General features: G+C 47.6%; 2 protein-coding genes across 2 annotated transcripts in view; both read left to right on the forward strand.

Moving 5' to 3' along the window:
• Window positions 1-315: 315 nt before the first annotated feature.
• LOC123092087 (O-fucosyltransferase 1) overlaps window positions 316-23311 on the forward strand; it is a 61834-nt gene continuing 38838 nt past the window's right edge. Inside the window, exons 1-5 of the mRNA XM_044513769.1 lie at window positions 316-475; window positions 553-688; window positions 1541-1622; window positions 1721-1797; window positions 2089-2177. Coding sequence (XP_044369704.1) covers window positions 468-475; window positions 553-688; window positions 1541-1622; window positions 1721-1797; window positions 2089-2177 — 392 coding nt within the window. The 5' untranslated portion in view covers window positions 316-467. The remainder of the gene's footprint in view (window positions 476-552; window positions 689-1540; window positions 1623-1720; window positions 1798-2088; window positions 2178-23311) is intronic.
• On the forward strand, window positions 16802-17806 carry LOC123092090 (uncharacterized). The gene is made up of 2 exons (XM_044513771.1): window positions 16802-17279; window positions 17555-17806. The coding sequence occupies exons 1-2, from the start codon at window positions 16844-16846 to the stop codon at window positions 17599-17601; spliced, it is 483 nt and encodes a 160-aa protein (XP_044369706.1). The 5' UTR covers window positions 16802-16843; the 3' UTR covers window positions 17602-17806.

Below are 23311 nucleotides of genomic sequence, written 5' to 3' on the forward strand. Positions count from 1 at the left end.
AATGGTTATTACCGAAACCAAAATCAAACCAAATCAAACCGAATGTAAATGGTTATTACCGAAACCGCGATGTATAAAACTGTATAAACCGAAGTGTAAAAACCGTATAAACCTAAAACCAAAACCGAAGCAAACCAAAAAAAACGAATGCACACCCTTAGAAAACCCCCGCGGGCCTTTGCTCCCGCGCGAACGATTCCCAAATATGACGATCGGATGGCCAATTGAGCGTTCGCTTGGAAATCGCTCTGAACGAGCGGTTTTGGAAAAAAAGGCCGCTTTTCCATTTCAGGAAAAAAAAAGGAGAAAAGGGCCCTAAACAAAACCTCACATCCCACGTTTCACCTACCCGCGCGCGCAGGACACACTCTCAACTCCCGCTCCCTCCCAGACCTCCGATTCCCAGATCTTAGCGCATATCGTGCCCAATCCCCCATCTGTTTCCGAAACCTAACCCCGCGATCCCAATGCGCAGGTGAGCACCGCTTTCCCTCGCCATATTCCTCTATCGTTTCAATTTTTTGCTGAATTTTTCGGTGATCTCTCCGGTAGGGGTCCTGGAGAGGCGTCCCTCCGCCGCCGCCGCGTGCCGGCGCGGCTGTTGGTCGCCGTGGCGGCGCTCGTCACTTGCACTATCTGGCTCTGGTCCTCCTCCACCGACCTCACCCTTACCTCCTACAAGGCCCAGGTGCGTTCTCTGGACCGTGCTTGCTTACCGGTGTGTAGCTTAGCTGTATTGTTTGATCTGCTTGGCTATTTCTATGGCAATGGAAGCACACGATATGCTTGTGCTGTTTGCGGGCCAACTGGGGATGCAACTGCTGCATTAGTTAGATGATGTTACGGAATTTCTCCCCATCTTCTATTCAACAGGGTATTTGTTCAAGTTATTTTTCGTGTTGTTTATGAGCGAGGAAATGGTGATGGTATTTTGTTAATATTTCTTTTATTGCTTTGGGGAAAGATCAATAGATGGTGGTGGGGCATTTCTCTGAGGCTTGGGGGTCGAAGAACTCCAAGCCGCTGCAAAAGAAAAGTATGTGAACGATCGTTGTTACGATGGGAGGGACCGGTGGAGGAGGATAGTGTGTTTACCAGAACTTTCATTATTTTGTGCAGTTGATCTATATGGTTGGTGACCCGCAAGAAAAGATATATATGGTTGCTGCTATTATTTTATTGTGGATTTGGATGATATAATTGGAGACAATGCAAATGCATTTAAATTGGTTAGAAATAATTACTACCTTCTCTGTGGAAATCATTGGGACTCTCTGATTGCTCACGAGGATGTATTTCCTAGTGGCGAACTGGATGACTTTGCATTTTAAAATATTCTATTCTAATGATAAACAATAGTATCAGAAATAAATACTGTTTAGTGGCAATATGCCTTTTGAAATGCATCATTTTAGTTTGTGGGCTGATAAGCTGATTTTGACTAATTGCATGTGGACTATTACAATGACAATATGTGCATTGTGTATTTGAATTCTCAATGAAATGATTTCTTATACTAACATCGATGCTATTATTCAAGGATGTTGATGTAAATAAGTTGTGGAGAACTGCAAATTCAAATGGCTGGAGAGCTTCTTCTGCACCACGATCATATTGGCCTCGTATGTTCATCTCTGTAACCTCTCTGGAAGTTGACGGTCATATTCTTAGCAAATGATGGTAAAAGTGGATATGCTGAAGTTAATTAATGTACCTGCAGCTCCACCAACTGAGTCTGAGACTAATGGGTACTTGCGTGTCCGATGCAATGGTGGCTTGAACCAACAACGTACCGCGGTGATTAATGAATAAGCTCTCCCTTTATCTCTAAAGAAGCATGTTTGATCACAATACTTGCTATTTTTTGAACCCGGTTCCACATTTTCTGTAACTTCCATAACAGAAAGTAAAAAAAAGAAGGTGAAAACGAGAATACGGGTTCAACGCACTAGTGGGAAACCCACTGTCCAACACCATTCTTGGAGACGAACTATGGGACGAAAACCACCAGCACTAAATCGCTGGAGTTACTATGATTATATGATTGATGGTAACAAAATTAAGGTTGATATTATCCTGTTTTTGTAGATATGTAATGCTGTTGTTGCTGCACGAATAATGAATGCTACACTAGTGCTGCCAGAATTAGATACAAACTCTTTCTGGCGTGACGAGAGGTATCACTTTTGTCCGAAATGGCATCTCATGCAGTAACAATGTATGCATTTAGATAAAAACCTTGTGTTCTTTGTGAAAATTGTTGATTTTTGCAGAAAACTTAATAAGTTTTAAAACAATCATATTCCCATTGCATATTCTATAGTTGGTTTTAGTTGCTTATATAATTTCATCCTCTTCTTTTTGTGCCTGATTATGTGACATTAACATGAGAATGATTGACCCAAATATTTCCATCCAGTGAACTATCTCGGTCAACTCCCTAGTCCCTACAAGCATTGGAAGCAAGATATTTAGCACATACTAGATGAAATACTGTACAGTAGAATACTTCCAGAGTTCTGAAAAGTGCCTATAAATTTATGCATGCAAGGCCACAACACGTGTGTATATTGGGAGGGATATAAGAAGTTTTTTTTCATTTTGAACAAATTAAAATTTAGTTCAGGTCCTTTATATAGAATTTCATGAATAATGACGGGTCCATGGTTACACCAGTATCCTACTTGAAAATATTCTCAAATTATGTGTTGATTGTGTCGTTGCAAATCATTGTTCCTTTTGTAGATTATTGTATTGTTTATATTGTCGATAATAGGCAATGAAAAGTTTGGCGGTGGACTCGATAGTATTAATGTACCAAGAAGTATGATGCAATTGAAAATTATCCAGCAAATAATTTGAAACCCATAAGATATTGAAACCAAGTCATTGTTCTGGCACATGGATAGCTAACTTCACACACCCCTGTCCATGGCTAAATCTTTGGTGATATTCCAGTCCTTTATATCTGTGATCTCTCTTTACGGACCCCTTCCATGTCAAGTTTGGTCTACCCCGATCTCTCATCCCAACTCTATCAAGTATATCATCATTTTGAACCCGAATCTTCTTGTGTGGCCACATATCCATCTTAACATGCGCATCCCTGCTACACCTAGCTGTTGGACATGCTGCCTTTTAGTTGGCCACTATTCAACGCTAAGCAACCATCGCAGGTTGAACCGCCATCCTATAAACCTGCCTTTTAACTTTTGTGGCTCTCTCTTATCACAGAGAACTCCAGAAGTTTGGCGCCACTTCATCCATCCAACTTTTATTTGATGGCTCACATCTTCATCGATATCACCATCCTTCTGCAACATTGACCCCAAATATCGAAATGTGTCCTTCCGAGGTACCACCTGCCCGTCAAGGCTAACTTCCTCCTGCTCGTGCCTAGTAGAACTGAAACCGCACCTCATGCAGTCAATTTTACGTCTACTAAGCCTACAACTTTGCGATTTTGAAGTCTGTCTCCACATCTCTAACTTTCTATTAACCCCCATCCGACTATTTCTGACTTGCACCACATCATTCGCAAAGAGCATTACACCATGGGATATCTCTTGATATTATCCCTTGTGACCTCATCCATCACCAAAGCAAAAAGATAAGGGCTTAAAGCTGACCCTTGGTGCCGTCCTATTCTAATTGGAAGTCATCAGTGTCCCCATCACTTGTTCAAACACTTGTCACAACATTATCGTACATTTACTTGATGAGGGTAATGTACTTTGTTGGGACTTTGTGTTTCTCCAAGACCCAAAATATGACATTCTGCAATATCTTATCGCAGGTCGTCTCCAAGTCAATGAACACCATATACAGGTCCTTTTGCTCCTTGTATCTCTCCATAAGTTGTCGAACCAAGAAATGACTTCCAGGATCGACCTCCTAGGCATGAAACCATACTGTTTTTTGGTCACGCTTGTCAATCTTCTTAAGCAATGCTCAATGACTCCCATAGCTTCATTGTATGGCTTCATCAGCTTAATTCCACGGTAATTAGTACAACTTTGAACAGCCAATTCAAAATTGTCCATTCACTAGTATAGTATATAAAACTAAATTAAATCAAGAATCAAATTTCACGCACGAACGTGTTAGAATGAATCCAAGGCTTTTATAAAAATGAATAAGAAAAATAAATCGTGTTTCTATTGGTTAGCACTGATTTTATAACTTCCATTGAGCCATGGCCTTGAACCCTTTCTCTTGGAGATGCCATCTCCAAGTTTCTAACCTTGTTGTCGGGTTTTGGTCACTGCCATAGTGCCACTACTGGACACCTCTGGCCCTGGTATCTACATGCACGCTCGCATGCAACCTACCTTGCCCCTTTCATTCGTGTAGTTGTGCAATACCATAACGCTATGGTTTGGCTTGGCGTCGTCGCGTTATCGCTGTCTGCAGTGCCGTGCATTGCTTAGCCAATGCCCTTCTTTGTTGTGCTTGTCATACGGTCCTAGTGTTAGGTATTCAAAGTAATAGACTATGGTGTCACATATTGAAACGTAGGTGTCAATTATTCAGTTATCGTTTTGCTAGATCAAAGCCTCTACTATCTATGTTCCTTCGATGGCCTTGACTGCCCCGTGCTTGATTATTACTGTAACAATATAGTCATTTTTACCGTGTATTATTCCTGACCCCGCTACCTATATAACCAGTTGGGTTGTGGCTAGGGTTCATCATTCTATGTTCCCCAATTTTGCCTCTGTGACAAGACATATTACTCTATTCATACATAATTTGCCAGCTTCATCCGGCCTTGTGTTGAGAAACGTAGTAGAAAAAGCAAAAAAAAATTTCGCCCTACAATCACCTAGGAACAATATGAAGATGCATAACGGGTTGTGATCAACGATCATTACCGACTTCGGGAGTGCAACGGAAATAGACGAGTCGGTGTAGATTGTCCTTGGAGTTTCTCGAACGTTGATGAAGATTTCGCGAACCGCCCTCGAACGATCCCTCGAACAGAAGACCGAAAGCACGACCTCTCTACTTGGTTGCCAGCATGCGGTCTTCACGATCCGGCAGCGCTTCGCCGTTCAGAGCTTATCGTCGACGAAGAATTAGAGGGAGGAGTTTGGAACCACACGGGGCTTCTAATTATGAGGATTAGAGGTGGCCAGGGCTTGCTCTAATTAGTCAACTAGGACCAACTAGAACATGCACTAGATCAACTAGAGGAGGCTCCAAAAGTTGTGTCCCAACAGGGAGAAATTCTCTAGTATATATAGGTTAGGAGGGGAGGAGAGGGCAACCACAAAGGGAGGAAAGCCTCCCTTGGTGTGCCAGCCATGGGGGGAGTCCAACTCCCACCCCAAGTAGGATTCGCCCCCCTTCCCCCCCAATAGGAGGGGGGGGGGGCACCTCCACTTGGTCCTTCATGGCCCAAGTTTCCTTCCACCTCTTGGCTTTATTAGGCCCATTGATATTAAATTAAATATATATTTGTTCTAAACATTTTCAGACCATTATATATATAATTTAACATCCCCGGAAATATTTCCCACCTACATATATTAATCGGTAATACCCGGTATTACCCGATATTCACCGAAACCCTTCCGGAACCTCTCAGAACTATTCTAGATATTAATGAAACAATTTCACAAATATATTCTCATCACTTCCCGTCCTATTAACACTCAGTAGATCATGCTTACTTTAAGCTTTTGACCCGGTAGGTTCGCTAAACCATAGACATGAACGAAACCCCTTCGTTCAATGACCGATACCGGAACCGTGAACATCCATATCGGTCCCTATGATTACACGAATGATATTCGAGTGAACCTTTGGTTATCATGTGATGTTCCCTTTACTTCGCGATACTTTACAAAACCCGGTGTGCATCGGTATCCTCGTTAGTCATCACCATGCTCACTATATCGTTGCCCCCATTACCGGTTTTGTTCTTCTTTCTCGTTGACGTGTTCCGGCATCCCCGTGATATAGTCACCTGTGTCTGGCCAAACGATGATGGATGCCGTCACACCGAGAGGGCCCTAAGAATATCTCTCCATCGTCGGAGGAGCAAATCCCACTCTCGAGCTGTCCGGTCACTTGTCAAACTTTCCGGTGTGCCTGAAAGTTGTTGTTATGATCACCTTGTTACAGATGACGTTTGAGCAACCCCAAAGCCCACCGAGACACTCTCATGGTCTGAGGAACTAAAACTCATGCTAACACTCCGTGTTATAACAGATAATTTCAGACGATATAATCACATAGTATAACAGACAAGTATTGGGTCGATTCAATATGATTGTTCTTCTAACGACATACCCTCATTGTTGTTTTAGGACTCTCGTTACACTTAACGGTATCTTAAGATCCGGAAAACGTGATCACCATCAACACTTTTGCCAGTCATAGAGCGACACCGGAACCTATTGTTACTGTTTAGCATTCCACACGTGCATATGAGTTTTCCACCGAATCGCATATTCCAGGATCATAGCAGTTATAGCATGAAATATAAACTCTTAACTATGAATATGAAAATATAATAATACAATATTATTGCCTCTAGGGCATATTTCCAACAGTCTCCCACTTGCACTAGAGTCAATAATCTTGTTAGCACTTTTAACTTCTACACCAATGGCATTCTGGTGTCAGTCCATGCTTTGCTTGTGGTATAGACTTCGTCTATTGGATCTGGCAACTTCAGATCTACGTGTATCAATTACATTTCTATGCATCTATCATGCTTTCATACGAATTCATAATTTGTGTGAAACCGGCTTTGTATATATATTGAATCACTGGTAGAACCTTTGATTCATTAGACTGAGTTATGGAACCACTATTAAGAAGTGTTCCAATGATACAATCATCTAGAAACAATACCAAGCTCATGAATGAACTTCCGATTCATCACCCTTCATTTTTGTTTCACCCTTCATTTTTGTTTCTAAAGCAATAATATATTTAGCCTTCTGTTATAGAATTCACCACAATAACTTTTTGGACCAATTCCAACTTACTATGCCACCATAAATCACTTGGAGCACAGATGAAGATTTTATCGATATACTACTTACAACGAACCTTCATCGATGTAACTCCTTACAACAATCTCTTCATTTTCTCCGTGTGCGAGAAACATGTCATTAATCCTTAACGATATTTTTTATTGTTGTCCTATGATCAACAATTTGACCATACTAGTAACTTTTACTTACAACTAACTTGGAGTATTGGAAATATTTGATTGTTTACATACATGGAATACAAGTGTAGTTGAAATCATATCTCGCTCATCAGTATTTCAGGATTTCAGGATACCGACTCCTTCCATTTGACATTGACAAGAAACTCTTCTTGACATTTTACATACTAAGCTGCTTTAGTATTCTGTCAATATGTATCTTGGCTAAGTCCGATTAGACAATATTATCTCCATAGGTCATTATGTCTAATACCAAGACTATTCATTGCCTAAGTATTACTGAAAAACTAGTTTCAGTAAAGTCTTAATGTGTGTCAATAAATTTACATATCTTCCAATCAACAATATGTCATGTACATATAGTGTTTAGAAATATTATCATGCTCCCACTTACTTTCTTGTAAATACAAGCATCTTCGCTTTACTCGATGAAATCAATTTATTTGACCATTTCATCAGTGCGAAGATTCCAACTCCACTCTGCTTGCTTCAGATCATTATAGGACCTCTTGAAGTTTGCATACTTACTAGCATCCTTTGGATCGACAAAATTACCTTGGATCGTATCAAACATACAACCTTGGTTCTATTTCCATCTCATGGGTATCATTTTGACATCCATCTGTTTTATTTCATATTTGAAATATTTAATAATTGCTAGTTTAACCCGAACTGACTTAAAGTATTATTATGATGACACAATCTCGTCATAGTGAATTCTTTGATCTTGTCATAAACTATTTGTAACAAGTCAAGTATTATAAAACATTTTTATCTTTGTCAATTTACAGATCCATTACTTTCTTTAGACTCTTAAGTCTTTCGAAGGGTTCATCAAGTTCTAAGCTTGAATTATGTGAATGGATACTATCTCGGATTATGTTGGCATATAGCCAATTTTCGGAGTCAGGGCCCATCAACGCTTCTCTGTGATTTATAGGTTCATTGTTTGCCCAACAATATTTCGTCTGCATACCACAAAGGTCTGCACGAATTTTCCCAACCTATATAGTTCAACTGCAAGTTCGATCGTAGTCTCTATATCTCATGTAGAGGCTTTTGTATCAGTCGCAGTAAGAAATTCTAGAATTACTTCCCGTGTTTCTTTTCTTTGAGCTGATTATGAAGATTCCGCAATCTTGTCGAGCTGCACTGTCCCCCACTCGCTCTTTTGTAGAGAACATCTTCAAAACTTCCGCACTCTATGGCAACACTTTGCCTCGGCGTAGTGGAGGAGTTTGGGATAACTTACAAAGTAGCACTTATTTCAATAAATTTGATGGCGCTCCTTTTTCAGTGTAAAAGCCACAGTCTCTAAAGCATCACTTTAAAAGTATATTGGTGAAATAATTAATGTCATCTTTGATCTCACCATGTCATACATAGTTTGATTGCATCTACTCAAAACAATCTACTCTCAGTAGTGTTTGATAGGAGCTGGGATCCTACCAGGTCTAGCCCTTAGGTTGTAGGGATGGAAGGGAGGATGGCGAGGGGCTGGGCGCAGGCGACGGCGAGTCGGCCCTGTGGCCTCGCGATGAGAGGAGGCGGAGGCAGGGGGCGGCTAGGGTTTTAGGGTTTCGACTGCTGAGGGAGCCAGGCAATAGTTATGACTTATTGCTTAATTCCAAAAGGTGGCCTTACAAGTGTTTATATAATCCTCGAAGTGCTAATAAAAATAAAGATAAGTTGGGCTAAGCCCCTAACTAGACGTGGCATTGGGCCTCCGCCGGCTGGAAGTCTGGAAAATGCTGGCGGAACTCCTGGAGCTGCTCCCAAGTGGCGTCCTCCTCCGGAAGCCTTGCCATTGGATCAACAAATGCCACACGCAGCGGCGCTGCTGGGCCTTCAACACCTTTGCTGGGCCCGGAAGAAGACGTCCATCGGAGGTTGGAGGAAGCGTCGGCGCAGCCACGGGTGGATCGCCGCGGAAAGGCTTGAGCAAGCCCACATGGAAGGTGTTGTGGATGCGCGTGCCGGGCGAAAGTTGAAGGTGATAGGCGACCTTGCTGATGCGTTCCACCACCGAAAATGGGCCTGCGTAGCGAGGGCCCAACTTGCACTTAGCACGCGGATCCAACGACTGCGTAGAGCGGTGAAGGAGCCGCAACCACCCCCAGACGCCCATCGCAAACTCCGCCTCATGGTGGTGGCCATTGTAGTACTTCTTGGACAGCTGCTAGGCCTGGAGAAGACGCTGGCGCACCTCGGCAAGGATCTCGTCCCTGCTGCGGAGAAGGTTGCCAGCCACCTCCGTGCGGGCCGTCCCGGGGTCAACCGGCAAGATGGGCGGTGGAGGGCGGCCATAGACCACCTCAAAAGGTGTGGCGCGCAGGGCAGAGTGGTAGGAGGTGTTGTAGCAGTACTCTGCCCACGCGAGCCAGTCCACCCAAGCCCGGGGACGATCACCTGCAACACAGCGCAAATACAGAGCAATCACCTTGTTGACCACCTCAGATTGGCCGTCCGTCTGGGGGTGGAATGCCGTACTCAGGTGCAGTTTCACGCCCGCTATCCGAAAGAGATTCCGCGAGACATGACCAATGAACACCAGGTCACAGTCGCTGACGATCGAAGAGGGGAACCCGTGAAGGCGGACGATGCCGTCGAAGAAGGCACACGCCATGGAGGCGACAGTGTAGGGGTGGCAGAGCGCGATGAAGTGTGCATACTTGGAGAAACGGTCGACCATCTTGAGGATGGCGGACTTGCCGCTCACCTTGGGAAGGCCCTCGATGAAGTCTATGAAGATGTCGGCCCAGACCTGAGAGGGCACCTCAAGGGGCTGTAGTAGTCCTGCTGGCTGCAGTGTCTCGTTTTGTTGCGCTGGCACGTGACCCAAGACCGCACCCAGTCTCGCACCAGCGCCCGGTCGCCTGGGATGTAGAAATCTGCTCGGAGACGGTGGAGGGTCTTTTGCATGCCCTCGTGACCTGCCGAGTGGCCCAGCAGCAGGGCCTGGTGACGGAGGTCGCCGTGATCCGGAATGGAGAGCCGACGCCCGTGCAGGAGCAGGCCATCCGCCATGCGCCACGACTCCTCCAGGTCGCCGGCGTCGAGGCACTGCCGAAGGAGTTGCGCATCCGGAGCGCTCGCAGTGGCCCGACGGATGTCGTCGATGAGGGTGAAGGAGGGCCCGGAGCGGATGTAGAGGGCCACGCCCGCGGGCCGTCGGTGTCGGTGTCGTGGTTGGCGTCGCGGCGAGACAGTGCGTCGGCCACAGTGTTGTGGCGGCCCGGACGGTACTCGACGGTGAAGTCGAAGCCAAAAAGCTTGCTGATCCACTGATACCGCGGCACGGTGGAGAGGCGTTGCTCCAACAAGAACGTGAGGCTGTAGTGATCCGTGTGAATACAGAACGGCCGCCCCCACAAATATGGCCTCCAGTGGCGCACCGCTTGCACCAAGCTGATGAGCTCCCGCTTGTAGGCCGCGAGCTTGTGGTGGCGCGCTGCGAAGGGCCTGCTGAAGAACGTGAGTGGCCCGTCACCCTGATGTAGGACGGTGCCAAACCCCATGCCCGAGGCGTCACAGTCCACCACGAAGAGCTTGTCGATGTCTGGCATCTGGAGGACCGACCCCGTCGTGAGCGCCTGCTTGAGGGTCGTGAACATCTCAGTCGCCTCAGTATCCCAAGAGAAGGCGTCTCGGCAGAGAAGGCACGTGAGGGGAGCCGCGATGAGGCCAAACTCTCGGATGAACTTCCGGTAGTAGCCCGCGAGGCCGAGGAAACCGCGGAGGGCCCGTGGTGAGTGCGGCGTTGGCCACGTCGCGACAGCCGCCACCTTGTTGGCATCCATAGAGACGCCCTCTGCCGAGATGACGTGGCCGAGGTAGGCGACCGATGTCGTGCCGAACGAGCACTTCGAGCGCTTGAGATGCAGATGGTGCGCCCGAAGCTCGTTGAAGACAGTGGTCACGTGCTGTAGATGCTCCGCCCAGGATGAACTGTAGATAAGAATGCCATCAAAGAAAATAAGCACAAACCGGCACAAGTAGGGGCGGAGGACATCGTTCATCAAAGCCTGGATGGTCGCCGGCGCATTGGAGAGGCCAAAGGGCATCACCAAGAACGCAAAGTGGCCGTGATGAGTGCGGAAGGCCGTCTTCGCGACATCATCCGGGTGCATACGCACCTGGTGATATCCCGAACGTAGGTCGAGCTTGGTGAAGAAGCGTGCCCCGTGTAGCTTGTCCAGGAGCTCGTCCACGACCGGAATGGGAAACTTGTCCTTGAGTGTCTTGGCGTTAAGAGCACGATAGTTGATGCAGAAGCGCCACGTGCCGTCCGCCTTGCAGACGAGGAGAACCGGCGCCGAGAATGGCGAGGTCGAGATCTGGATGATGCCCAAGGCAAGCATGACCGCGCACTGCCGCTCCAACTCGTCCTTCTGCAGCTGGGGGTAGCGGTACGGCCGCACAGCGACAGGAGCGTTGTCCGGCAGCAGGTGGATGCGGTGGTCGTAGGGCCGAACCGGTGGTAGGCTCTACGGCTCGTCGAAGAGGTCGCTGTGCTGCTGCAACAGGCTAGCCAACAGCGGATGCCCAGCGTTGATGGCGGCCGCCGTCGACTGGGGCTGAGGGGCTGCCGGGGAGGCGCCGCCAACACCCTCCCACCGAATGCGGCGACCCAGGCGCCAGAAGATCATCGTCATGGCGTCGAAGTCCCAGATAATGCGACCCAGAGTTCGCAAGAAGTCGACACCGAGGATGAAGTCGAAGTAGCCCAAGTCAATGCCGACGCAGGTGATGTTGAAGTGCTCGTCATTGATGATGATGGGGACATGTCGAGCGATACCCTGGCACAGGAGACGGTCACCGTTGGCCACGGTAACGCGTAGCTGCTCCCCACCGGTCGGCTGCAGCGCCAGGCGGCCCATGGTGGCTCCGGGCAGGAAGTTATGGGTGGAGCCCGTATCTAGGAGTGCGAGGAACCGCTCACCATGGATCGTCACTGGCAGCAGCATAGTCTTCTCCGTCCGGATGCCCGCGAGAGCATGGAGGGAGACGACGAGGGCGTTTGCCTGGGCCGGCCTTGGCGGAAGCTCGTCGGCCAACGGAAGGGCCGGGTCGCCCAGCCCGGTGGTAGCGACGTCCTCCTCAATGTTGTCCGCGGCCTCCAAGTAGAACAGGCGCGAGCAAACGTGGCCCAGGACGTAGAGTTCGTCACAGTTGTAGCACAACCCCTGAGGGCGGCGCTCGAGCTACTCGGACGGGGTGAGTCGACGGAAGGGGCGCGTCGCGGGCGAAGCGTTGGGCGGCGCGGGGGCCTAGGCCGGACGGCCTGCCGCTGGTGGTGTCGGTGGCGGTCAGGCGGGCTGTTGGGCGCCCCGGGACGGTGACGCCTGTTGCATGGCCACTGCGCCCGTTCGACGACGCGGGCATAGTACATGGCCGTCTGGAGGTCCTGTGGACCCCGCATCTCCACGTCCACGTGGATATGATCCGGCAGACCGCCAACAAAGAGTTCGGCCCACTGGCGAGCCTGGAAGCGGTCGGCGAAGTCCTGCACCATAGAGGTGAAGGTTAGGCGCCCAAGCTCCGCCAGCCGGCTCCCGCGTATCGGTGGCCCGAAGCATAAGAGGCAAAGCTCGCGGAAACGCTCCCACGGAGACATGCCGCCCTCGTCCTGCTCGAGGGCGTAATACCATGTCTGTGCGACGCCTCGAAGGTGGTAGGAGGCGACCCAGGTGCGGTCGGACGCGAGCGTGCGTTGCCCCCTGAAAAACCGGTCGCACTGATTGAGCCAGTTCAGGGTCCACTGTGCCGTCGTAGGTGGCGAACTTGAGCTTGGAGAAGCGCGGTGTCTGGACGTGGACGACGGAGGGGTACACCTCATCGGTGCGAAGCAGTGAGGACGACAGAGCCGAGTAGGTGGGCATCAGCGGCCCATCCTGAAACAGGGGGCCGTTGACGCCGCCGTAGGGGTCGGCGGAGCCCGAGGGCCCACCGAATTGGATGGCGGAGGACGGCACCGGCGGGGAGGCTGTCTGGATGCTGTCATGTAGACCGGCTCGAGGGACCCGGCGAGCCAGGCCGGTAGCGGTGATGGCGATGGGGGAAACCGGACCTGGTGGATGGGCACCCTCGGCGCCATCGTTGGGGCGCCCTTGGCCGCGGACGGCGGTGGCTGCAACTGCTCGTGCGGCAGCGCCACGGTGGGCGCGATATGGGACCGTTGCTGTGGCTATATGGTGGAGGCGCCGAGGTGCGCCGAGGGTGGCGGTTGCCACGACAATTGTTGCGCGAGCGGAGCGAAGGGGGTCGCCGAGGGGTGCGGCGGCAACTGCGGCAGCGACGCGGTGGCGAAGGGCCCTGCCGGCTGTGGCCCGTAGGGGCTGGCGAGGAAGGTGCGGATGCACGCGACCGCCTGGGCGAGGTCCCGGAGGGCAGCTGTCATCTCCTCCGGGGTGTAGACGGCGGGGGCGGCGAGTGGCGGCGTCCAGGCGGCGGAAGACACCGGCCCTGACAAGGATGGTGCCCCAGCCGCGGTGGTGACCGGCGGCGTGGTGGTGGTTGGCGGCGGTGGAAGTGTGGTGGTGGGAAGAGGTGCAGACATGATCGATCCCGAGACAGCTGATACCAGATTGATAGGAGCTTGGATCCTACCAGGTCTAGACCTTAGGTTGTAGGGATGGAAGGAGGATGGCGAGGGGCTGGGCGTGGGCGACGGCGAGTTGGCGCCGTGGCCGCGCGACGAGAGGAGGCTGAGGCAGGGGGCGACTAGGGTTTTAGGGTTCCGACACCTGAGGGAGCCGGGCAATAGTTATGACTTATTGCTTAATTCCAAAAGGTGGCCTTACAAGTGTTTATATAATCCTTGAAGTGCTAATAAAAATAAAGATAAGTTGGGCTAAGCCCCTAACTAGACGTGGCATTGGGCCTTCGCCGGCTATATGAGACGCCGGTCATAACAGTAGTGTTTCTAGGAGGTGCAAGCTATAAAATTCTTTTATAGCTCATCAGACATTCGCTAAATTTATATTCTTTTCTGCAATCCAATTGTAGAAACATAATTTTCTTGTTACAATAATTTTTACTTCATTCTGAAAACCTTTTGAAACACTTCAAAAGATCCATATTTATTTTTCAATTAGTAAATATAAATATCTACTTGAGTCATCTTGAAGATAGATAAATCCACTGCTTGCAACAACACTTATTGGATTACATACATCGATATGCATATCTCCAATTATTTTTGTTGCTCTTTCTTTATGGCCTGCGAACGACATTTTAGTTTACTTCACTAATTGGACGAAACTTGCAAGTGTTAGATGATTCTCAATCAGATGACTTCAAAATTCATCACTATGAAATTTCTCCATGTTGGTTTCTCCAATGTGACTAAATGCAGTGCCACACAGATGTGGTATTCTTTTAGTCTTGCGGCATTTAGCGTCAGTGTTATGGATGTTCAATTTTATTATCAATATTCATAATATACATATCATTCACAATAAGAGTATGCCCTTTTGTTCATAACATCGAACAACTATTGTTCTGTCATCAACAACCTCCTTCATAACATCCAACAACTATTGTTTTGTCATGAACAACCTCCTTGCAACTTCTATGCAATGGGCTAGAGTGTAAAAAAACTCTAAAATGAATTATGATAATAAATACAGGGGAAATACACCGATAAATTTACTGTAACCTTTTACAATCCATCAAAATATTTTAACCTCATTATATGTTGGTCATTTAGGCCGTTTGGAGTTTCTTTGCAATGATTTGCAACAATATGCAATCGAGTCGATATCCTTGTGATTAACCTTTTAACCACAACACCGAAGAATCAGTGATCAACAAATTGATCATATTTCCAAAGAACTACACTTTACTTGACCAACCACCTTTACATCTCATAATTTGTATGCCATTCTTACTTGAGCTGGACATTCCAGTCTTCTTTTCTTCCTGCCTTTTACTTCTTATAGTTTTACTTCAATATTTCTCTTACTCTCAGAAGAAACAACAACTTTAAGAGTGGCGTGAGCCCTGAACTTCCCTAGGCGTGTAAGTCTCATTACATCCTTTGGTTCTATTCTTTCTTTACAAGTTTTCACTGTCAACACATGACTGACTTTCTTCCAGATTTTACGCATTTCAGTCTTAAACATAGTTGAACACTTATCTAGAATTTGCAAACAAAACACTTCTTTAGATATCGCATATTTTTCTAACCTTTGTTTGTTTCTGAAAACAATTTTCAGTTCCAAAAATATCACATAACTATCCCAAACATTATGAAGTTCGGGTTTCTCGGAAGCAAGCAGACCACAATGCAATTCTAGCTTTTGGATTGAAGAACGTGAGTCTCGTCATCCACAGCATCAACAAGAGAGTATTGTAAAAATGCAGTAGGACAAAATCCTTCTTGGCACTTTTAGAGGACGATCCTCTCAAACATAAAGTTTCAACCAGATAAATAACAGTCAATCAATTTCAACAACAAAGGTGGAACCTGTTAGAGTTATAATATAAGTCATGTACCCCTTTGTATTTATCCCGTTGTATAAGGGGTTTCCTGCATATGTTCCACACCTGTACATGTATATATATCGGCCTATGGCCTCATGGGAATACAAGTTGCTTATTCCTAACATGGTATTAGAGCTAGGTCAATTTTTTGCACGCTGCAACTCGTGCGTTTGATCCGTCTCTACATCCCGATCGATCTCCAACCCCGCTCGATCTCCTCTCCGTCTGCTCGATCGAAGCAGGGGGCTCGTCCCGCAGGCGCCCCCGATCTCCTCTCCCGCCGCTCGCTCGAAGGACTCTCGTAGGCGCCCCCGTTCTCCCGCAGACGCTCAAAGCAGGCAGGGTGCTCGTCTCTAGATCGACAGCCGACCCTACCCCTGTTCTCCCGCAGGCGCTCGAAGCAGGCTCATCTCCAGATCGACTGCCGGCCCCGTTCTCCTCTCCATCCGGCCCCGATCTCCTCTCCAGCCGGGCCCCTGCGGTTCTTCAGATCGACTGCCTGCCGCTCCCCGATCCCGTTCCCGATTCTGCTGATTTCGGATCTCCGCCCAAAAAAAAATTGTCTGCTGCATTGGGCTATGTTGCTGTCCCTCGCTGTCCGGTGATCTTTGATGGTACTAACTACACCGAGTTTACTGGCTTCATGCGCATTCACATGCGTGGCATCCGTCTCTGGGGTGTTCTTTCTAGCGCGGTCTGTTGTCCGCCACGTCCGGTTCCTCCGGTTGTCCCTACTCTGCCGACTCCACTGGTTCTTCCTACGGATGCTAATCAGCCCGCCAAGGATGTGGCTAAGCTTGATGATGAGGCTGCCGATCATGCTTATGATGAGAGGGTTTTGGCTTATGAGGAGGCTCTTCAAACGTATCATGGTGCTCTGTCTGTTTACACCCAGTGGCTTGATGATGATGCTCGTGTTGCAGATGTTCTCACTGCTAGTGTTCTGCCTCAGTTTGCTTCTGAGTTTCTGGGTCTTCCTACTGTCTTTGAGATGTGGACCCATCTTCGTCAGCGCTATGAGCCCTCTGGTGATGCCCTATACCTTTCTGTGGTCCGTCAGGAGCATGCTCTTCAGCAGGGTGACTACTGTTGATGACTTTCCTGTCTCGGCTCCGTAAGGAATTTGAGCCCCGGCGTGCTCAGTTGTTTGCTCGTGGCCGTATTTCTCTCATGGAGGCGCTTTCTGAGATTCGTGCCGAGGAGACTCGCTTACGTGGTGCTGGTTTGCTGGAGGTTCCCTCTGTGCTCGCTACTCGGTCTTCTTCCACGCCACCTGCTGCACCGACCCCTTCTCGCTCGAGTGCTCCGCCACTCTTGCCTACTCCTTCTGGAGGCTCAGGTCGCCCCCGTCCACATTGCGACTACTGCAACAATGATGGTCAGATTGAGTCCCAGTGCTACATGAAGAGGAAACACCTGCGCAAGGCGCGATCATCATCTTCAGGGACTTCGTCATCTACCTCGACAACTTCAGCCATTGCTTTGACTGAGCAGGATATTCTGAGACTTAAGCGTCTGCTCGCGGTTTCAGGTTCTTCCTCGACGGGTACTGCTGGTTCTGTGACTGATGCTTCCCGCCCTGCGCAACCGCCCTCTACACAGCCAGGTACATCCCCACGGGTTCTGGACTCTGGAGCTTCTTTTCATATGTCTTCTCATTCTTCCACTTTGTCCTCTCTTCGATCGCTGGATTCTCTTGTTCATGTCTTCACTGCTGATGGTACTCCACTTTCTGTTGCTAGTAGAGGCAATCTTTTCACTCCTTATTCTGTTCCTGATGTTGCTCATGTTCCTCGACTTACCATGAATCTGTTTTCTGCTGGTCAACTTACTGATTCTGGTTGTCGCGTCATCCTTGACGTTGACTCTTGTTCTGTCCAGGACCGTCGCACGCACACTCTGGTTGGGGCTGGCCCTCGTCGCCGTGATTCTCAGGGTCTTTGGGAGTTGGACTGGCTTCATGTTCCTTCCGCTGCCACCACCATCGCCAGTTCCTCCGCTTCAGTCGCCTCCGTTACTGGTTCCTTCAAGCAGTGGCATCATCGACTTGGTCATCTGTGTGGTTCTCGGTTGTCTTCTTTAGTTCATCGAGGTCTTCTGGGGTCTGTCTCAGGAGATGTCTCTTTAGAGTGTTAGGGTTGTCGTCTTGGCAAGCAGATTCAGTTACCATATTCACATAGTGAGTCAGTGTCTAAGCGTCCTTTCGATTTAGTCCATTCTGATGTATGGGGTCCGGCTCCTTTCGCTTCGAAAGGTGGTCATAAATACTATATTATTTTCATAGATGATTTCTCCCGTTACACATGGCTTTATTTCATGACTTCTCGTAGTGAGATGTTGTCTATTTATAAGCGTTTTGCTGCCATGGTTCATACTCAGTTCTCTTCACCCATTCGTGTTTTTCGTGCTGACTCCGCTCGCGAGTATATCTCTAAGATGTTGCGTGGTGTTCTTGCTGAGCAAGGAACTCTCTCTCAATTCTCTTGTCCTGGTGCTCATGCTCAGAATGGTGTGGCTGAGCGAAAGCATCGACATCTTTTTGAGACGGCTCGTGCATTGATGATCGCTGCCTCTCTCCCGCCTCATTTTTGGGCTGAGGCCGTCTCCACCTCCACCTATCTTATCAATATATAGCCTTCCGTTGCTCTATAGGGTGGTGTTCATTTTGAGCGTCTTTTTGATCGTTCTCCCGATTATTCGATGCTTCGCTTGCTTGGTTGTGTTTGCTATGTTCTTGCCCCTCGCGAACGCACCAAACTGACCGCTCAGTCTGTTGAGTGTGTCTTCTTAGGCTACAGTGATGAGCATAATGGCTATCGTTGTTGGGATCCTATCGGTCGTCGGATGCGTATCTCTCGAGACGTGACTTTTGATGAGTCTCGTCCCTTCTACCCACGCCCATCTTCCTCGACTTTTTCAGTGGAGGATATTTCTTTCCTCACTTTTCCTGACTCACCTATCACCCCCGTTGAGCCTGTGCCTATTCGTTCCACTCCCTCTGCTTCTCCACCTCTAGTCGATTTGCAGCCACCATCTTCCCCGGTCTCCTCGCCTAGCATGTCACTGGATTCTACACCTTCATCTCCGGTGACTTCTTCGTCGCCACCCCCCGATTCTACCTTGGCGATTCCTCCTTCTATTGTTCCATCTTTTCCTCAACATTACACTCGTCATTCACGACCTGTGGATGATGAGTCATCATCTTCCTCTCAGCCTACTTATGGCTTGCGTTCTCGTCCTCGTCCGCCTGTTGATCGCTTTGGATTTCCCACCGTTGGTGCTGCTGTTCTTGAGCCGACTTCTTATCGTCAGGCTGTTGTTCATCCTGAATGGCAGTTTGCGATGGCAGAGGAGATTGCTGCTCTTGAACGCACTGGTACCTGGGATCTTGTTTCTCTTCCTCCCGGAGTCCGTCCCATTACTTGTAAGTGGGTCTACAAGGTTAAGACTCGCTCCGATGGTTCTCTTGAGCGTCACAAAGCTCGTCTTGTGGCTCATGGTTTTCAGCAGGAGCATGGTCGTGATTATGACGAGACTTTTGCTCCTGTGGCCCATATGACCACTGTTCGTACACTTCTTGCCGTTGCCTCTGCACGCCACCGGTCTATATCTCAGCTTGATGTTAAGAATGCCTTTCTTAATGGTGAGCTGCGTGAGGAGGTGTACATGCAGCCACCACCTGGGTATTCTGTTCCTAATGGCATGGTATGTCGTCTTCGTCGCTCTCTCTATGGCCTTAAGCAAGCCCCCCGCGCCTGGTTTGAGCGTTTTGCCTCTGTGGTCACTGCCGCTGGTTTTTCAGCAAGTGCTCATGATCCAGCATTGTTTATTCACCTTTCTCCTCGTGGTCGGACTCTTCTTCTTCTCTATGTTGATGACATGATCATCACTGGGGATGACCCCGAGTATAGTGCCTTTGTAAAGGCCCGTCTTAGCGAGCAGTTTCTTATGTCTGATCTTGGACCTCTTCGCTACTTTCTTGGGATTAAAGTCTCTTCTACCTCTGATGGCTTTTTTATATCCCAGGAAAAGTATATCCAGGATCTTCTTGCTTGTGCTGCTCTTACTGACGAGCGCATTGTTGAGACTCCTATGGAGCTCAATGTTCACCTCCGTGCTACTGATGGTGATCCTCTCCCTGACCCGATGCGTTATCGTCATCTTGTTGGCAGTCTTGTCTATCTAGCTGTCACTCGTCCGGACATCTCTTATCCGGTTCATATTCTGAGTCAGTTCGTCTCTGCTCCCACATCGGTTCACTATAGTCATCTCCTTCGTGTTCTTCGATATCTTCGAGGCACGATCTCTCACCGTCTATTCTTTCCTCGCTCCAGTTCTTTACAGCTTCAGGCCTATTCGGATGCTACGTGGGCTAGTGATTCTTCAGATCGCCGTTCACTTTCTGCTTACTGTGTTTTTCTTGGTGGTTCTCTCATTGCCTGGATGACGAAGAAACAGATTGCAGTTTCCCGTTCGAGTGCCGAGGCTGAGTTGCGAGCAATGGCTCTTTTGATGGCAGAGGTGATTTGGTTACGGTGGTTACTTCAGGATTTTGGTGTTTCTGTCACTACACCGACTCTGCTCTTATCTGACAGTACAGGTGCTATTAGCATTGCGTGCGATCCTGTGAAGCATGAGCTCACCAAGCATATTGGTGTTGATGCTCTCTATGTGCGCGCTGGTGTGCAGGATCAGGTTATTGCTCTTTAGTATGTGCCTTCCGAGTTACAGTTGGTGGATTTCCTGAAGAAGGCCCAGACTAGAGCACAACATGGCTTTTATCTCTCCAAACTCAGTGTTGTTCATCCACCATGAGTTTGAGGGGGGTGTTAGAGTTATAATATAAGTCATGTACCCCTTTGTATTTATCCCGTTGTATAAGGGGTTTCCTGCATATGTTCCACACCTGTACATGTATATATATCGGCCTATGGCCTCATGGGAATACAAGTTGCTTATTCCTAACAGAACCGTGAGCCATAGTTCTACAACTATAATGCAAACTACACATAGGCTTTATTCATAATTAATTTGCACTAGTTATTAAACTTAATTAATACATAATTGTGCTCCCACTCAAATCAATATCTCTCATAATTGATAGTGAGTGATTCAAGATCCAAATCTAGTTCTCAGCCATTGATGTGGACATCACTGATGACGAGAATTTTGAACGGTACGCAAACTTTTGCCGACCATATCTCCATATGACTCTTGTTCATCTTTCGATGCTTTGTGCTTCGAGCTCAGAACGATTCTACCAGAACTTCAAGACAACTAAGTGCTATCTGCATACATGGTCTAACCATCTTCGTCTTACACCTCACGTCCCGTTTGTACTCATGTGGACATGACGCACTCCGGAACGCTACGTGTTATAGACGGTTGCAACACTGGGAAGAGCACCTTTTAACTTGATATTTACTGTGAGAGATCACTCTAACAATTGACTACTGCGCAATCAAAGGGTGCAAACAACAAAGGGATAAACATTTCAGGCAATTCATAATAGCATGATATGGTATGGCCTTGGGCGCCAGGAGTTCTCCGTGATCATCTTCAATCTCCAGTTGAAGCGATGTGACAACCAATATTTCGCTGTCGTGGCAACCGTTTCAAAAACGTTGCCTTGTCGACCGTTTCAGAAAACGTTGCCGTGACACCAGAAATCTGAAATTCCACCGTGGCACGAAATTATAGCTCCTCGTCTCGCGCCTTGATACACCTTCTCCTCGTCGGAGTCCTCCATGTACGTCTTGCCACCATCACCTGTAACCTATCTCTATGATACTTACATTAAGGTGGTAATCTCGTGGCTCCAGCCATCATGCCGTGACGCGTAGGCCACTTAACATTACAACATATAACCATCTCATACATAAACTCATTATTTTGACGAAGGCTATACCACATCATATGCAAACCCTGCAAAACCAAGTTAGACGTCCTCTAATCGGTTTGGCAAATTTAATTATGTGGCTTCTAGGGTTTTCGAATAAACCTAACTACCTACATGCACACCATAAAGTGATAATCCTTGTTGCCAGATTAACTTTCGTGGTGTGTGAAAGAAGAGACTTAATTAAAAATCTCGTTCCCCCACACTAAACTAAGTCTAATACACGTGACCCCCTAGAAGATCATCCATCTTCATCGCCCTCTTGCGTACGCGACGGTTCACTATTCTTGACTATGGTGAAGCCCAAGGAACTGTTAGCAAATCGTCTACAACCAGAGTTGAGAGATTGTCAGAACCTTGTAGAAAGCGACACCATGTCGTCAATGAACTGAACCCAAGCAACACTCGGGGGAAGCATAGCAAGAACATCACCCTCACATTGATATTAAATTAAATATATATTTGTTCTAAACATTTTTAGACCATGATTTATATAATTTAACATCCCCGGAAACATTTTCCACCTATAAATATTAATCGGTAATACCCAATATTCACCGAAACCCTTCCGGTGACCCCGAAACGCTTCCGGAACCTCTCGGAGCTATTTCGGATATTAATGAAACAATTCCACAAATATATTCTCATCATTCTCGTCCTACTAACACTCAGTAGATCGTGATTACCTTAAGCTTGTGACCCCTTAGGTTCGGTAAACCATAGACATGAACGAAAACTTTTCGTTCAATGACCGATAGCGGAACCATGGACATCCATATCGGTCGCTGTGATTATACGAATGATATTCGAGTGAACCTTTGGTTATCATGTGATGTTCCCTTTGCTTCACGATACTTAACAAAACCCGGTGTGCATCGGTATCCTCTTGAGTCATCACCATGCTCACTATACCGTTGCTCTCGTTACCGGTTTTGTTCTTTCTCGTTGACGTGTTCCGGCATCCCCGTGACGTAGTCACCTGTGTTTGGCCAGCCGATGATGGATGCCGTCACACCGAGAGGGCCCTAAGAATATCTCTCCATCATCGGAGGAGCAAATCCCACTCTCGAGCTGTCCAGTCACTTGTCAAACTTTCCGGTGTGCGTGAAAGTTGACGTTATGATCACCTTGTTACAGATGACGTTTGAGCAACCCCAAAGCCCACCGTCTGGTAGGAAGTGACCGAGACACTCTCATGGTCCGAGGAACTAAAACTCATGCTAACACTCTGTGTTATACCAGATGATTTCAGACGATATAATCACATAGTATAACAGACAAGTATTTGGTCGATTCAATATGATCGTTCTTCTAACATCATACCCTCAATGTTGTTCTAGGATTGTCGTTACACTTAATGATATCCTAAGATCCGAAAAACGTGATCACCAACAACACTTGAGCCAGTCTTAGAGGCGAGATCGGGAACCTATTGTTACCGTTTATCATTCCACACGTGCGTATGAGTTTTCCACTAAATCGCATATTCTAGGATCCTAACAGTTATAGCATGGAATATGAACTCTTAACTATGAATATGGAAATATAGTAATACAATATTATTGCCTCGAAGGCATATTTCCAACACCTTGTAGCTAGAACTGTGAGATACATGTGTATGAATATCTGTTGAAATCCACCGGTGATGCATGGTTTGACAAATTGGTATTCAGAGCAAGAATTCCTCGGAGGCCAATCGAGTTGTGGAGCAAGCGTTGTTGAGATCTCTCGTAGAATCC

This window comes from Triticum aestivum, chromosome 4B (genome assembly GCF_018294505.1).
Source record: "Triticum aestivum cultivar Chinese Spring chromosome 4B, IWGSC CS RefSeq v2.1, whole genome shotgun sequence".
In the NCBI taxonomy this organism is placed as follows: domain Eukaryota; kingdom Viridiplantae; phylum Streptophyta; class Magnoliopsida; order Poales; family Poaceae; genus Triticum; species Triticum aestivum.

What these genes read in the sequence shown, in the direction of transcription:
- LOC123092090 (XM_044513771.1), top strand. Translation starts at nt 16,844, where the DNA reads ATGGAGGCGCTTTCTGAGATTCGTGCCGAGGAGACTCGCTTACGTGGT. An exon ending in ACCGCCCTCTACACAGCCAG is followed by an intron (nt 17,280 to 17,554) that starts GTACATCCCCAC and finishes TGTTCTGTCCAG; the next exon opens with GACCGTCGCACGCACACTCT.